General features: G+C 43.2%; 1 protein-coding gene across 1 annotated transcript; it reads right to left on the bottom strand.

The window, feature by feature from the left end:
• Positions 1 to 371: 371 nt before the first annotated feature.
• LOC119026264 (olfactory receptor 51E1-like) lies at positions 372 to 13,672 on the bottom strand. The gene is made up of 5 exons (XM_037110495.1): positions 12,760 to 13,672; positions 9,454 to 9,541; positions 8,292 to 8,363; positions 3,983 to 4,246; positions 372 to 582 (listed from the first exon to the last, which is right to left on the bottom strand). The coding sequence occupies exons 1-5, from the start codon at positions 13,667 to 13,669 to the stop codon at positions 372 to 374; spliced, it is 1,545 nt and encodes a 514-aa protein (XP_036966390.1). The 5' UTR covers positions 13,670 to 13,672.
• Positions 13,673 to 13,902: the final 230 nt, after the last annotated feature.

The raw sequence follows: 13,902 nt of genomic DNA, 5'->3' as shown, positions 1-13,902 counted from the left end.
CATATTCTTGCTTATGTCATTATCCTCATACCAGAGGTACCGAAGATAATCCCTGTCCTCGTCTCGGACGACAAAACAACAAAACATTTGCTCCACGTCTGCCGTAAGAGCGACAGGTTCTTTATGGAACCGCAAAAGAATTCCCAGCAGAGTGTTATTCAAATCCGGTCCACTAAGGAGGACATCATTGAGTGAGGTTCCATCACATTCAGCACTCGAGTCGAAAACAACACGTATCTGGTTGGGTTTTTTCGGGTGATACACACCAAAGGTTGGCAAATACCAGTGCTCTTTCCCTTTGTCCAAAGATGGAGCAAGCTCAACTTGGCCACTGTCCAACATCTTCTGCATGAACTTGATATAATGTTCTCTCATTTCTGGCTTTTTCTCCAGGGTTCTCTGAAGTGAGCAGAGGCATTTCTAAGCTTGCTCCCTGTTGCTTGGAAGGCATTGTCTAGGAAGCCGAAAGGGTAAAGGAGCCACCCAGCTGTTCTCCTCATTTTGATGAGGACTTCTGAATCCATGAGAGCTAGGAAGGCTTTGTCTTCAATGGACAGTGCTAGTTTGTTGTCATCCTTGGACCTGTCAAACACAGAACACCCTAGGTTGTCTGTACTGATGCAGTTTCTTTGAACCAAAGCACATATACTTTTTAGACCTGCTTACAAGTTAACTTATGAACTTTAACTTAACATTTTAACTTTTCGAGCCTCAAATACAGTACATACATAATATGTTAAACTGGGGGGAACTCAAGTTGGCGGCGTAGAGAGTGGTTGACTTTTCTGAGCTCTGCACCACTGCACTGATATTTACAACATAACTATTGACAACAACTTTCATGTTGGGTATTTTAATATGAGTATTGATGACTGCTAGCTTGCCTGACCTTTCCCCAGTGGAAGAGGAGCAACAACTGCTAATAGCTAACACTGAGGATGTCCTTGACCCTGCTTTTCATCAGACTATTCAGGAAATAATGGCAAACATAACCAGGTTTGATGAAAAGCTTGATGAAAAGATGGGGCCAGTATCCCAAACACTAAAGGCCCACGCTCGGCAGCTGAAAAAAAATGAGGAAAGAGCAACTGAGGCAGAGAACAAGATCTCTGCGACTGAACACACCTCAGAGGTGGCAAAGCAGCGGATTCAGGTGCTTGAAAACCAATTACAAAGCTCGAGTACAGAGGCAGGAAAAAAATTGGCTTACCTGAGACGTGGAGGGTAGTAACTCAAAGTTTTTCGAGAATTGGATACCCAGCCTGCTCGGGCTGGAGACGAAAGCCGTCCGGGTGAAAATTAAAAGAGCTCACCGTACACTAGCTCCAAAGCCGGGGGCCAAACCAGCGACCGCGACCCGTCCGAATCAGGTTTCACAACCTCGCTGATAAACAGAGGGTGTTGGACGCTGCAAGATGCTGCAGGACTATGAGGTACCAGGAGTCAAGCATCATGTTTTCCCAGGATCTGTCAGCCGCGGTTCTGTGCAAACAGAAAGGTTGATTATGTGAATAAGTGGCTGCGGGACATCGGAGCTAAATACATGATGCTCTACCCAGCTACGCTGAAAATAATCCACCTTTTCTTGACACTCTGAGGTGAACAACATGTTTTTTTTTTCTTTCACTGTTTCATTGGTCTGTTCGTCCTTGTTTAAGGGTGGATATCATTATCATTCTGGTGGTGTTATCTGAGCTTAGAGCTGTAAGAGAAGTTAATCAAGTTTGTTTTTGTTTCTCAGCTTGGTTCATCTTCATCTCATCTTTCACCACCAAAAGCAGAGGGGTGGCAATAAATTTACCAGTTACAGTGACAAGATGTATCAAAGATGAATATGGGGGAGCGCCGCTTAGCTCAGTTGGTAGCGCGCAACCCATGTGCTGAGGCTCTGCAGCGGACCTGGGTTCGACTCCCAGCCCGGGTCCCTTTGCTGTGTGTCACCCCCCCTCTCTTACCCTGTTTCCTGTCACCCTCTTCAGCTGTCCAGTCTGTCAATAAAGCCAGAAAAGGCCAAAAAAAAAAAAAAAAAAAAAGATGAATATGGACAGTCTGTACTCATGTCAGCCTACTTACATGGGGAGGATTTTGCTTTCTTAAGTGTTTACTGTCCTCCATGCCATCCCCTTAATTTTTTGATGGAGACATTTGCCAAGTTATCTGATCTTGCAGTGGATAGAACTTTTGTAGGAAGTTACTTTATTGTCTTATGAATCTCTTGATGGACAGATTTCCTTTAGGTGCCTTACTCCTATTAAATCAGTCGAAACAAATCATTGGTCTCTGTGAGGACATTTGAGGTTTGGAGGACACTTCACCCTGCAGCAGTGGCGGTTCTACACAGGGGCCTACAGAGACCAGTGCCTCTGTAAAAATGTCCCTGGCCTCCCCGTGGCCACCCCTGAGCTGACTGAATAGTAAAAGGAAAATGAAATAAATTGGTCAAGTTACTACGATTTTACATGCTAGCACCAAGAGCCAAATTAATGTGTTCGGTGTTCTACACGGAGTAATTTGAGCAACACATCCAAACACTGCGTTGCCGGATGCGACATGAGAATGAGAACGGCAGCAAGAACTTTTGAAGAGAGGAGCTACTAATGTCTTGTTGCAAGAGGCGAAGGTAAACAAAACCATTTCATCTCATAAAGTGATTTGTTGCATGTAACCGTGTTACTGTGGTTCCTCACTTTGATAAGAAAATCAAGTTTGTAAATGTTTGGTCTCGCTATGTTTAAATATTGATGCAAACTCATCAAAGCAGAAGCAAATATCCAAATGTCAGTATCCTAGCTAGTTCTACACAGTGTTGTCACGTTAACCATATAACTTTATCAGTCTTGGCTGTTGCATTTCAATAAATAATATGTATAGTGTGTAAAGTAATCAACAGTATCTGCTGTGTAATGTAGGGAGGGATGGTTACTTGTGAAATGAGATGTATGCCTCTACGAAACATATCAAGGTATTTAGAGAGCTGAAGAGCTGGAGGGAGAGCCAGTGGAGTTGGTGGAGGTTGGAGAGAAGGCAGGTGATGGACACTGACACAGAGAGGGACATCCCAGAGGGTGAGGAGGAAGAGGAGGGTGAGGAGGAAGAAAACATACAGGGACAGAGGAGAACAGCAAGTGGATCCATGTGGATCAAGTACTGCACCATCAGGTTTGCGATGTAGAAAAGATGTTCTTGTTCAGGCCATTTGCAAAGCAGTGTCATTACAATTCATAGTACAGTGTGTCCATAAAATGGAACTTTCTGCCATAATCTATTTTTTGTGTCATTGATATGTGATTCTTATGGTGAAAAAAATTAACAAATACTTGGCCTACATTTTAAAATACATGCATAGATGAGTGAGTAAATAAATGTTGTTTGTAGTTGTGCCCTATGTTTACTGTGCATCTTTCCACAGATATCAGCAAGTCCAAGAACGATGTAGCAGTGCAGCCCAAGCTGAACATATTCTCAACCACTCTGATGGAGGGCAGGAGGTGGAGCTCTAGGCCAGACTGGTATGAAGGGTCAGGGGTCCATGCTCACCTTCTGCAGCATTGTCCTAAAGTATTTAATTTCAAATTTTGGATGGTTCTACCTCATTGTTTCAATTGATGCGCTCTTTATATGCAAGATAAACTTTTGTTGTCAGGTCGGGGTAAAAAAGGGAAGACTATGGAAGGGAAAGGTGGACCCAAACGCAGTTATACACGGGAGGCGAGGATAAAGGAAACAAAAAGCGAGCTTTAATTTAGCAAAAGCCGAATGCAAAACATCAGGGCAGACAAAACAGGGACAAGAAACAAAGCAGCAACCAAGAACAAGACAAAGTAGCAAAGCAAAACCAGCAAGACAAAGTACAAAGCCGGGAGGGTGGAGGGGGTCAGGGGGAGGGCCAAGGTTCAAATAAACAAGGAGGTGGAGGCGAGGACTGGGGCCCACTGGGGACCAGGGACGTGGACTGAGGCGCAGGCTGGAACCTGCTGGAGACCGGTGACCAAGGCGTAGGCGCGGCCTCAGACTCGCCGGAGGCCGGCGACGAAGGCGTAGGCGTGGCCTGGAACTTGCCGGAGGGTGGCAACGAAGACGTAGGCGCGGCCTGGAACTCGCCAGGAGGGCAGCGACGAAGACGTAGGAGCGGCCTGGAACCCCCTGGAGGCTGGCGGCGAAAGCGAAAGCGCGGGCTGGAACCCCCTGGAGGCTGGCGACGTAGACAAAGGCGAAGGCGTAGGTACGGGTTGGGTTCCCCTGGAGGCTGGCGACGAAGGCGAAGGCGAAGGCGAAGGCGAAGGCGAAGGCGTAGGTGCGGGCTGGAACCCCCTGGAGGCTGGTAACGAAGGCGAAGGCGTAGGTGCGGGCTGGAACCCCCTGGAGGCTGGTAACGAAGGCGAAGGCGAAGGTGTGGGCTGGAACCCCCTGGAGGCTGGTTACGAAGGCGAAGGTGCGGGCTGAGACCAACTGGAGGCCGGTGGCGAAGGGGTGGACTGAGACCCACTGGCAACCGGTGGCAAAGGCGTGGACTGAGACCCACTGGCGACCAGACCACTGGCTGGGAAACCCTCAAGGGCCTTGGCCGGACCACCGACGGAGTTTTGCCGGGAGCTGGTGGTCTGAGAGCCGATGAAGGGTCTCTGGCAACAAATGACCTCGGCCGGACCCCTGACCGAGGAGCAGGCACTGGACTCGGCTGGGTCTCCGACCGAGGACCAGACACTGGATTTGGCATGAGACTCGGCTGGGCCTCCGACCGAGGTGCAGGCACAGGGCTTGGCATGGGACTCGGCCGGGCCTCCGACCGAGGTGCAGGCACTGGACTTGGCGTGGGACTCGGCCGGGCCTCCGACCGAGGTGCAGACACAGGACTTGGCGTGGGACTCGGCCGGACCTCCGACCGAGGTGCAGGAGCAGGCACAGGACTTGGCGTGGGACTCGGCCGGGCCTCCGACCGAGGTGCAGGAGCAGGCACTGGACCTAGCGTGGGACTCGGCAGGACCTCCGACCGAGGTGCAGGAACAGGCACTGGACTTGGCGTGAGACTCGGCCGGGCCTCCGACCGAGGGGCAGGTACAGGCCTCGGCCGGGCCTCCGACCGAGGGGCAGGTACAGGCCTCGGCCGGTCCTCCGACCGAGGAGCAGGAACAGGCCTCGGCCGGTCCTCCGACCGAGGTGCAGGAACAGGCCTCGGCCGGTCCTCCGACCGAGGTGCAGGAACTAGACTTGGCGTGGGATGTCGACCGGACCGCCGACTGGGGGCCACTGGCAGGTGTCGGCGGGGTTGAGACTGAGGCCTGGGCTGGGAGCTCGGCTGTGGCTGAGGCTGAGGCCTGGACTGAGAGCTCGGCTGTGGCTGAGGCTGAGGCCTGGGCTGAGAGCTCGGCAGTGGCTGAGGCCTGGGCTGGAAGCTCGGCTGTGGCTGAGGCCTGGGCTGGAAGCTCGGCTGTGGCTGAGGCCTGGGCTGGAAGCTTGGCTGTGGCTGCGGCCTGGGCTGGGAGCTCGGCTGTGGCTGAAGCCACCAAGGCCTTTCTGAGGTTATCTAGATCCGCTATAACCAGAGCGACCCAAGGGAGTTCCTTCAGCCAAGGCCTAATAAACAGTTCTTCATTAAAATCTGCTATGGCCCTTAGCTTCTCCCCTGTGTCAGCCTTGCCGCTCAAAATCTCCACCAAATTGTTTCCCAGCCTACAAATCAGTACACTGTCTGGTAGGTCCATTTCTGGTCCGGTCATTCTGTCAGGTCGGGGTAAAAAAGGGAAGACTGTGGAAGGGAAAGGTGGACCCAAACGCAGTTATACACGGGAGGTGAGGATAAAGGAAACAAAAAGCGAGCTACGGTTTAGCAAAAGCCGAATGCAAAACATTAAGGCAGACAAAACGGGGACAAGAAACAAAGTAGCAACCAAGAACAAGACAAAGTAGCAAAGCAAAACCAGCAAGACAAAGTACAAATCAAAAATCAAAGTTCAACTCAAAACATGGAAAACTCAAAACCAAAACATACCAAACGGGACAGGAGCATGGACAGGAGCATGGAACAGGAGCATGGAGCATGGAACAGGAAACAGGAAACAGGAAACAGAAAACAGAAAACAGAAAACAGCATACAATGACCGGACAAGGAGTGAGGGGAACACAGAGACTAAATACACAGACACTAATGACATGACGAGGAACAGGTGAGGAGAGAGGAGGAAGGAAGCCAGGTGTGATAATGAGGGGGAGGAGCACAGAGGAACAGACCAGGAGGGAACAAGACAACAGACAGAGGGAGCCAGAGGGGAGAACATAGGAGAACTTAAAGGACACATGAGGGCATGGAAAAATCAGAACATGAGACACAAGACAAGGAAAAACCAAAACACAGAACACAACAAGACATAGAAAAAAGGACATGAATCAAAAACCAAAAACCAGATACAAGGACAACACAAACAGGAGTCATGACATTTGTATGATTTTTAAGTATTTAATGTTTAAATATTATTTGTTTCTGTTTCTAATGTGCCCCTTTGATTAAACACTAGTCCCCCCCCAGTAAAAAGTGTCTAGAGCCGCCACTGCTCTTTGGATAAAGAATTCACCTTTTTTTCTAACCCTCACAGCTGTTACAGTACTGATTACTTTTTGCCCCCAAACAGTCTGTAGAATCTGTTGTCTCTTGTTCAACTGGAAACATTATAATATCAGACCATGCAGCAGTGTATATGAACATTACATTTAAAAAAAAAAAATCCCAAAACAACCACAAGCGAGAATGGAGAATGGACACTTCAATTCTAAAAGACCACAATTCATATCATATTTCACTATAGAATGTAGGTATTTCCTCTCCACTAACACCCCCTCTGCTAACAATTCATCTCTGCTTTGGGAGACCACCAAGGCCAGGGGCTTAATCATTTCCTATACCGCTACCAAAAGACATAAAAATATGGAACAACAAGCTTTATTAGAGAAAAGGTATAGTATATCAGAGAAGGAATATGTCAAGAAACCTACAGCAGCTAAACTGAAGGAAATAACTGCTACTCGCTCTACATTAGACTCCTTGTTAACAAAGAGGGCGGGCAAAGCAAAGGTTATTTGAACATGGGAATTAACCAGGAAGATATTTATCCAATTAAACAAAAAAACTAAGGGCCTCTCAAATTATTGACTCAGTTTTAGATGGGTCGGGGACTTGCTCTTTTGATTCTTAACTAATGACTGACACTTTTAGAAAATTTTATACAAAATTATATCAGTCGGAACAAGCTAGCAATGCCAAAACATTAATGGAAGCTTTCTTCTCCGAACTTGACCTCCCAACTATATCACAAGATCAGAAATCTAAATTAAATGCCCCAATCTCAGTGGCTGAACTGCACGAGGCCATTTATCTCCTTTGAACAGGCAAAGCACCAGGCAGTGATGGTCTTGGCAGCAAGTGCTAAAGAATTTAAAAGTCTTTTATTATAGCCCATGATCACTCCATCATCACTCCTTTGAATGTGGCACCCTCCCACCATCATTAAGGCCAATCTCACTGCTGAATGTAGATTTAAAAATTCTGCTGACAAGATGCTTATTAAGGACCGTAATTTCTACAACAGCATTAGAAGATTGCTAAATATTAATCAACTAACTGAACAGCAGTCAGTGGATGGGCTTGTGATCTCTCTGGATTCGGAAAAAGCATTTGACTGCGTTGAATGGTCTTATTTATTTCTTATACTTGAACAGTTTGGCTTAGGTGATGGATTTGTTAATTGGGTGAAGGAGCTATATACCCAGCCAATGGCTGTAGACATAACCAATGGACTCTGGTCCACAAATTTTTTGGTCCAGAGCGGTAGCAGACAGGGCTGTCCTTTATCACCATCTTGGTTTGCAGTGGCAACTGAACCTCTAGCGGAAGCTATCAGACGAGACCGTTTAATGACTGGATTGCACATGGGCGAAAAATCACATAAAATGACATTATATGCAGATGATGTGTTGTCATGTTAAACCCCTCAGTAGCAGTCCCTCATCTTATTCAGATTATTGCCCAGTTTACTGCCTTTTCTGGATACAAAGTTAATGTATTCAAATCAGAGGTGATGCCTCTAGGTAATTTGAGACAACTGCCAGATAACCATAAACTAATCCACAAACTGAGCAACCTGGGCTAAGGCAGTTCAGTGTGCACCTGGATATTGGACTTCCTCAGCAACAGACCACAAAACATCAGCCTGAACACTGGCACGCTAAAACACGTTCACCTCCCTCAACACCTGCTGACCAACTTCTATCGATCGACAATAGAAAGCCTCATGACCTACTGCTGCATGGTGTGGTTCTCCAGCTGCACAGCACAGGACAGGATGGACAGTGGCGGAGCCAGGACATTTTCTCTGGGGTGGACACGATGGTTATGTGATCATTTTGGGGTGGCAATGTCTCACTAGAAAATGAAGGGGTATTTAGGGCACCTAAGCCACACACCTCCACTATATCGGGAATGCCGGTAATGATGGAAATGATTAAATAATATTCAGTGTATCTAACCTTTTTTTCTTATTCCTGCAAGTAAAGTAACAAAGGTGTGTACACTATACAAATATAGCACAATATACATACAACTGTACTGCGTACAGTGCTGAGAGGACTTGGGAGATGCTCAGCTCAGCTTGTAGTGATCACTATGAACTCATTCTCTCTGTGTATCAGGAATACACACATAATTAATATGCAATAAACCCCCACCCCAGAACTGAAGTGCAATAAAACCCTTGACCACTAGCACCCCCACACACCTCATTTACATACTATTGATCTCGTTGTATATATTTCACTATTGTTGTATATATACTGCTACTGTCGTAAATGCTTTAAATGTTCTTTTATCTGTTTTTCCATATTTTATATTCGACAAACAAATTTCTGCTGTCTGTGTTTTGTTGTTTTTTTCTAAATACAATGACAATAACGAACCTATCTATCTATGTAAATCTTTCTGCTTTAATGACCAGAGCATTTGTATATAAAAAAAACTGTATTATTTTTCTTTATTCAGCTCCCATTGTATTTCACCCTGTGCTGTATAATGTACCCGTCACATTTACCTGGAACTGATCTTTGTGTTTCTGTTACTTTTTTTTGTGTGTGTTGTTATTCCCCGCTTGTTTTTGTTTTTGCTTGGTCCTGTCTTGTGTATATTTGTTTTTTGATTAAAAAAAAAATCAAGAAACACGTTTTATTAAAAAAAAATATATACAAAAAAAATGTTAAACTGTGAACAATGTAATGTAATGTAATGTAATGTTTAATGTAATGTAAACAGTGTGGCAGTTTGTTGTTGTTTACAAATAATATATATAAATATGAAAATGTCCAGTTAGTGCAAAAAAAAAGAAGAGGTTTTTATGGCACAGTGAACATGTGAAGTCTGACAGCAGGAAGGACCTGCAGTGCCTCTCCTTCACACACTTGGACCTACGGTACCTCTCCTTGCTGTGATAGTGACCTGCAGGGGGACGAGACTCCTTCGCCAATAGACACTTCCAGTATGTGGATGTAAAAAAGGCAAATACTACAGGAACAGTGACATATGTCACAGTTAAATGTTACAAAAGTGTGGTTCCATCATTACAAGTTGCTAAATTATTTTATTGATGAAAAAGGTTAAATCAACTGAATGAATTTTGGAAAAATATCTTCATTTAGACTAGTGCATTGCCCGTAGGAAGTATGTATTCCTATAGAAAAGTGGGAGGGTAAGTAGCTTTTTCATGGATGGCTAAATGAGGCTGTGTTTGAAGGTGGGATGTTAGGGGTATTTAGGTTTGTTGTGAAATGTGTATTGTGTTTTCATATATTTTGGCTTTTAGTAAGTAAACTGTAGGGAGTTGAATCCCATTCCACTAATGTGAAAGTACCACTACTGGTGCCTTTTGCTTTTTTAGCCTTTGTGGAAAAAGCAATAACATTAGCCTAGCAATCCCGTCGGATTAACACAACACCTGCTGACATGCTAGCAAGAGAATAAACCAAGCAAAATGTGATTGTGCAAATAATGTAAAACAAACAAACAAAAAAAAAAAACACACATTAAAAAACTTCATCACAAACACCAAAATAAACTACTGAACAGAAGGCTAACATAGATAGAGCTTAACATGCTCCTAAGACAGGAACTTGAAACACCTAACCATGTTTTAGCCTTAGCTATCATTGGCAGTGGATTAATAAGCAAACAGTAAATGCACCAGCATGAAGTTAAGCCTGGAGAAACACTTTGAGACATGAGAATGTAACTTACAGATGAGTACAGAGAGTATCCAGACATCCAGAATGTGCAGGGCTAAAGGAGTGAAGATTTTATGGATAGCCTACATCAAGAGTGTATAGGGCAGCAGCTAGCTATGCACCAACACCCACAGGAACATCCACAAATTCCGATTCCAGTTTGTTGTCCTCGCATATCTCTGACATACCAGTGTTCTGTGCAAGTATCTGATTCCGATCCACGTTTGTTGTGTTTCTGAAGGTGGTTCAGTTTCTAACGTCAGTTAAATGTCAGGAAATGTCAGTTTCCTTTCAGTCAGCAGAATGACTCTTATTGGAATCATGTCTGTGTTTAGTCAGCGTCAACGGTCTTGGTAGTTGCCAGTTTGTGGGAAAAAAACTTAAAAGTGGCTGATTTCTTCAGTATCTGCTTAGCATACTGAACTGCCATAGCGTGTTTAATGCTAGCTAATGCTGCTAAATAACACTGGCTAAAGCTAACATCGCTAGTGCTAGCTAATGTTAATGAAATGCTACAATAGCTAAATCTCACACAGCGACACATTTAGTGTCTGAATGTGATCAACAAGACCATTAAAGTACAAGTCTATAACATATGAACATTTATCGGCAGTTTTCACACTGAACTGACATTTGTGTTAATATATAAATATTTTATTATTAAAATATGGGCAGTATTTTAAAAACAATTACATAACAGTAACATTTAGGAACAGTTCCTCTTAAAATAGCCTACCTAATTGTGGGGAAAAAAAGTTTACCTTCCCAACTTCATGTAACATTTGAGCAGTCTCAAACAACTTTATAATACATAAGGTCAACATGTCGCTACAACAGAACAGCTCCCACATCTCCTTTTCTTTCCTGCCCTCATATTTTCTGGTCCTCACCTCATATTGTTCAGTGAGAGCAGTGAGCTCTATCGTTTAATTTCTTTACCCTCAGTTCAGAATTTGTTTGAAGAGTTTCGTCTCATAGTGGCTTTTCACATTGTTGCTTTTAACAATCGCCACAGTCTTGGAACATATAAGACTTACTGTCCACCTTTGTCTTTTAAGAGCCTGCCATGTGAAATACGTCTATATCTCACTTTATAACCGACTGCAGCTCCACCTGCTCACCTATGAATTTGCATTGTCACTACCTGACCACTCAGCCTCATCACTCTAAACTTCCCAGACTCTTTTTTGCAAATACATACCTTTGAACTATTCTCCTGCCTTTGGACTTATTCTGGGTCCAACATGAACCCTAACCTTGACAACATGCTATTTGGTCTGTTAGATTCCTTGGTCTGCTAAACCAGTGCTGTAAAGACTAGGAAAGCAGTGTGAATTAAAATAGAAAGGTTCTGTCAAGTGTAATCATTGTTAGTAATTTATCAGTTTTTATCAGATCCAGACCACTGTCCATCTGTTAGTGACCCCTTGTATAGGGTAAAGATCAGGTAACCTTATATAAATCTTTAACTTAAGCGGGGTAATTGATTTAAAGTCACTGGCAAAAATAGTTTGAGCTAAGCTAGTGCCAACCAATGAAGGAGCTTATCCAACATAAGAGTTCAGCACAACGTCATAAAAAGTCACACTACAATGTCAGTGTCACAGACAAAACCTATTTTTGATTACTTATTTTAAACTTTCTGGGGTTATGAGGCTTTCCAAAGCTCACAAGTTATTAAAACTCTACTTGTACGATCCAATTCATCCACATGCTGCAGAATTAAATTCAACAGTCAACCACACAATGATGCCTACAAGCTAATACACAAACAGTGGCTTTCATCGTTCCTGACATCAGAGTTGTAAAACATTTAATCATTATTACTCTTCTGTCAGAGGTGTGTGCACACATAATATGGACTGACATGCATGAATATCATTACTGCTTTATTAACTTGAACTCCATATTGGAACACATTACAAGAAAACAATCAGTGAAAAACAGTTAGCTGCTTTTGTGTTCAAGACTTTAGAGTTTAGATGTTGACCATGAGCATTAATTTATCTTAAAGTCTTAATCTATTTGCCAAAATTCCTTATGGTCTCTTGGATGTTCAGGACACATCCATACATCTGTAGTCTGCAGTCTGTAACCGCTCTATCCTTTTTATGGGGTTCCCCAGGGTTTTTGCCTTGGGTACAAGTCCCCAGCTCATGGCAGGGCCCTCACTGATGGCAGAGGCCACCAGGCAAGTTGCCAACTGCACATGAGGAGCAATTTGGGGTTCAATATCTTGCACAACTTGACATGCAGCTCAGCCAGAGGAGCTTGGATTTTAACCAGCAACCCAAAGAATCCCTAAAATGTAGCTCAAAGGGCCAAATTTAAAGATTAATAAATTAAAAAGAATCAGATAAATAAGGCGGTGACCATTCTTTGTGTTAGTAATAAAGACAATCTACTAAAATACTTGTCAAGGATCAGATGAATCACATCTCTACAACAAAATTAAGACACAATTGTTTGCAATGGTAAACAGACCAGATCATACTTACATACATGGATACAACCTCTTGAGATGTTTGGAAATTTCTTTCATTTTTAGTCCATATATGATTGGATTCAAGACAGGATGATACATAACCAGCTGTAAAGTCATTATTAAACGTGCAGTTTTTGGAATGTCTGATTCCAGTCTAAGTAATGTGATATCACATGTACATAACAATGAAAAGTTGATTAAAACAAGCAGGTGAGGTACACAGGTCTGTGCAGCTTTTTTCCTCACTTCTCGACAGCTTTGATAGGATATTTTGAGTATCTTTGTGTATGTGAAAACAATGTACAGCAAAGGTAAAACTACAATATTGAGTAAAATAATCACACCATACACAGAGAGTGCTCTTGAGGTCTCACAGTGAAGTCTGTAAACTGAATTATTACAAAAGATTCCTTTCAAGGTAAAGTTACAAACTTTGCTGTGAGCACTAAACATAGCTGACAAAGCGACCTGAAAAGCAGGCAAAAGCCAAGACAAAACTAAGAAAATACTTATGGTTGTTTTTCTCATGATAGTTGGATATTGCAGAGGTTTACATATAGCAACATATCTGTCATAGGCCATGGCTGACAGCAGTAAGAACTCTGAACCACCTGAAGAGTAAAATATAAAAAATTGAAAGTGACACAGAGGATGAGATATCATCTGTTTTACAGATAAAGAGTCAATCAAAAGCTTTGGGTAGATAGCAGCGCTGAAAAGAACAGAGTTGATTAAGAGAGCTGCAATCAAAATGTACATGGGCTCATGGAGGCTTTTGTTTGTCACAATGAGATATACAATAGTAGAATTACAGCAAATTATAAGAACGTATATTGTAAATATAATCACAAAATAAAGATATCTGTATTTTTCTATTTCTACATACCCATCAAGAGTTATGTATGTTACATTAGATTCTTCTTCCATTGAGATTGTCAAAAATGAGCAGATACTATTGAAGACATAATAAAATTACAATTACGTATTAAAGTCTCATTTTAAAAGTGAATCTATAATCAGCATTTGATTGCTATTCATTCATAGTTACCTGACTTTGAATTGCAGTAAGTATTTGTCATTTCTCATGTTCAGAAAGGGCACAGTTTGAGCTGGAGAAATGTTTTTATCAGATTGCTTCACCCTCCATGGATCTCATTAAA

Source organism: Acanthopagrus latus, chromosome 9, assembly GCF_904848185.1.
Source record: "Acanthopagrus latus isolate v.2019 chromosome 9, fAcaLat1.1, whole genome shotgun sequence".
In the NCBI taxonomy this organism is placed as follows: domain Eukaryota; kingdom Metazoa; phylum Chordata; class Actinopteri; order Spariformes; family Sparidae; genus Acanthopagrus; species Acanthopagrus latus.
This window is presented reverse-complemented; position numbering and strand designations above follow the sequence as displayed.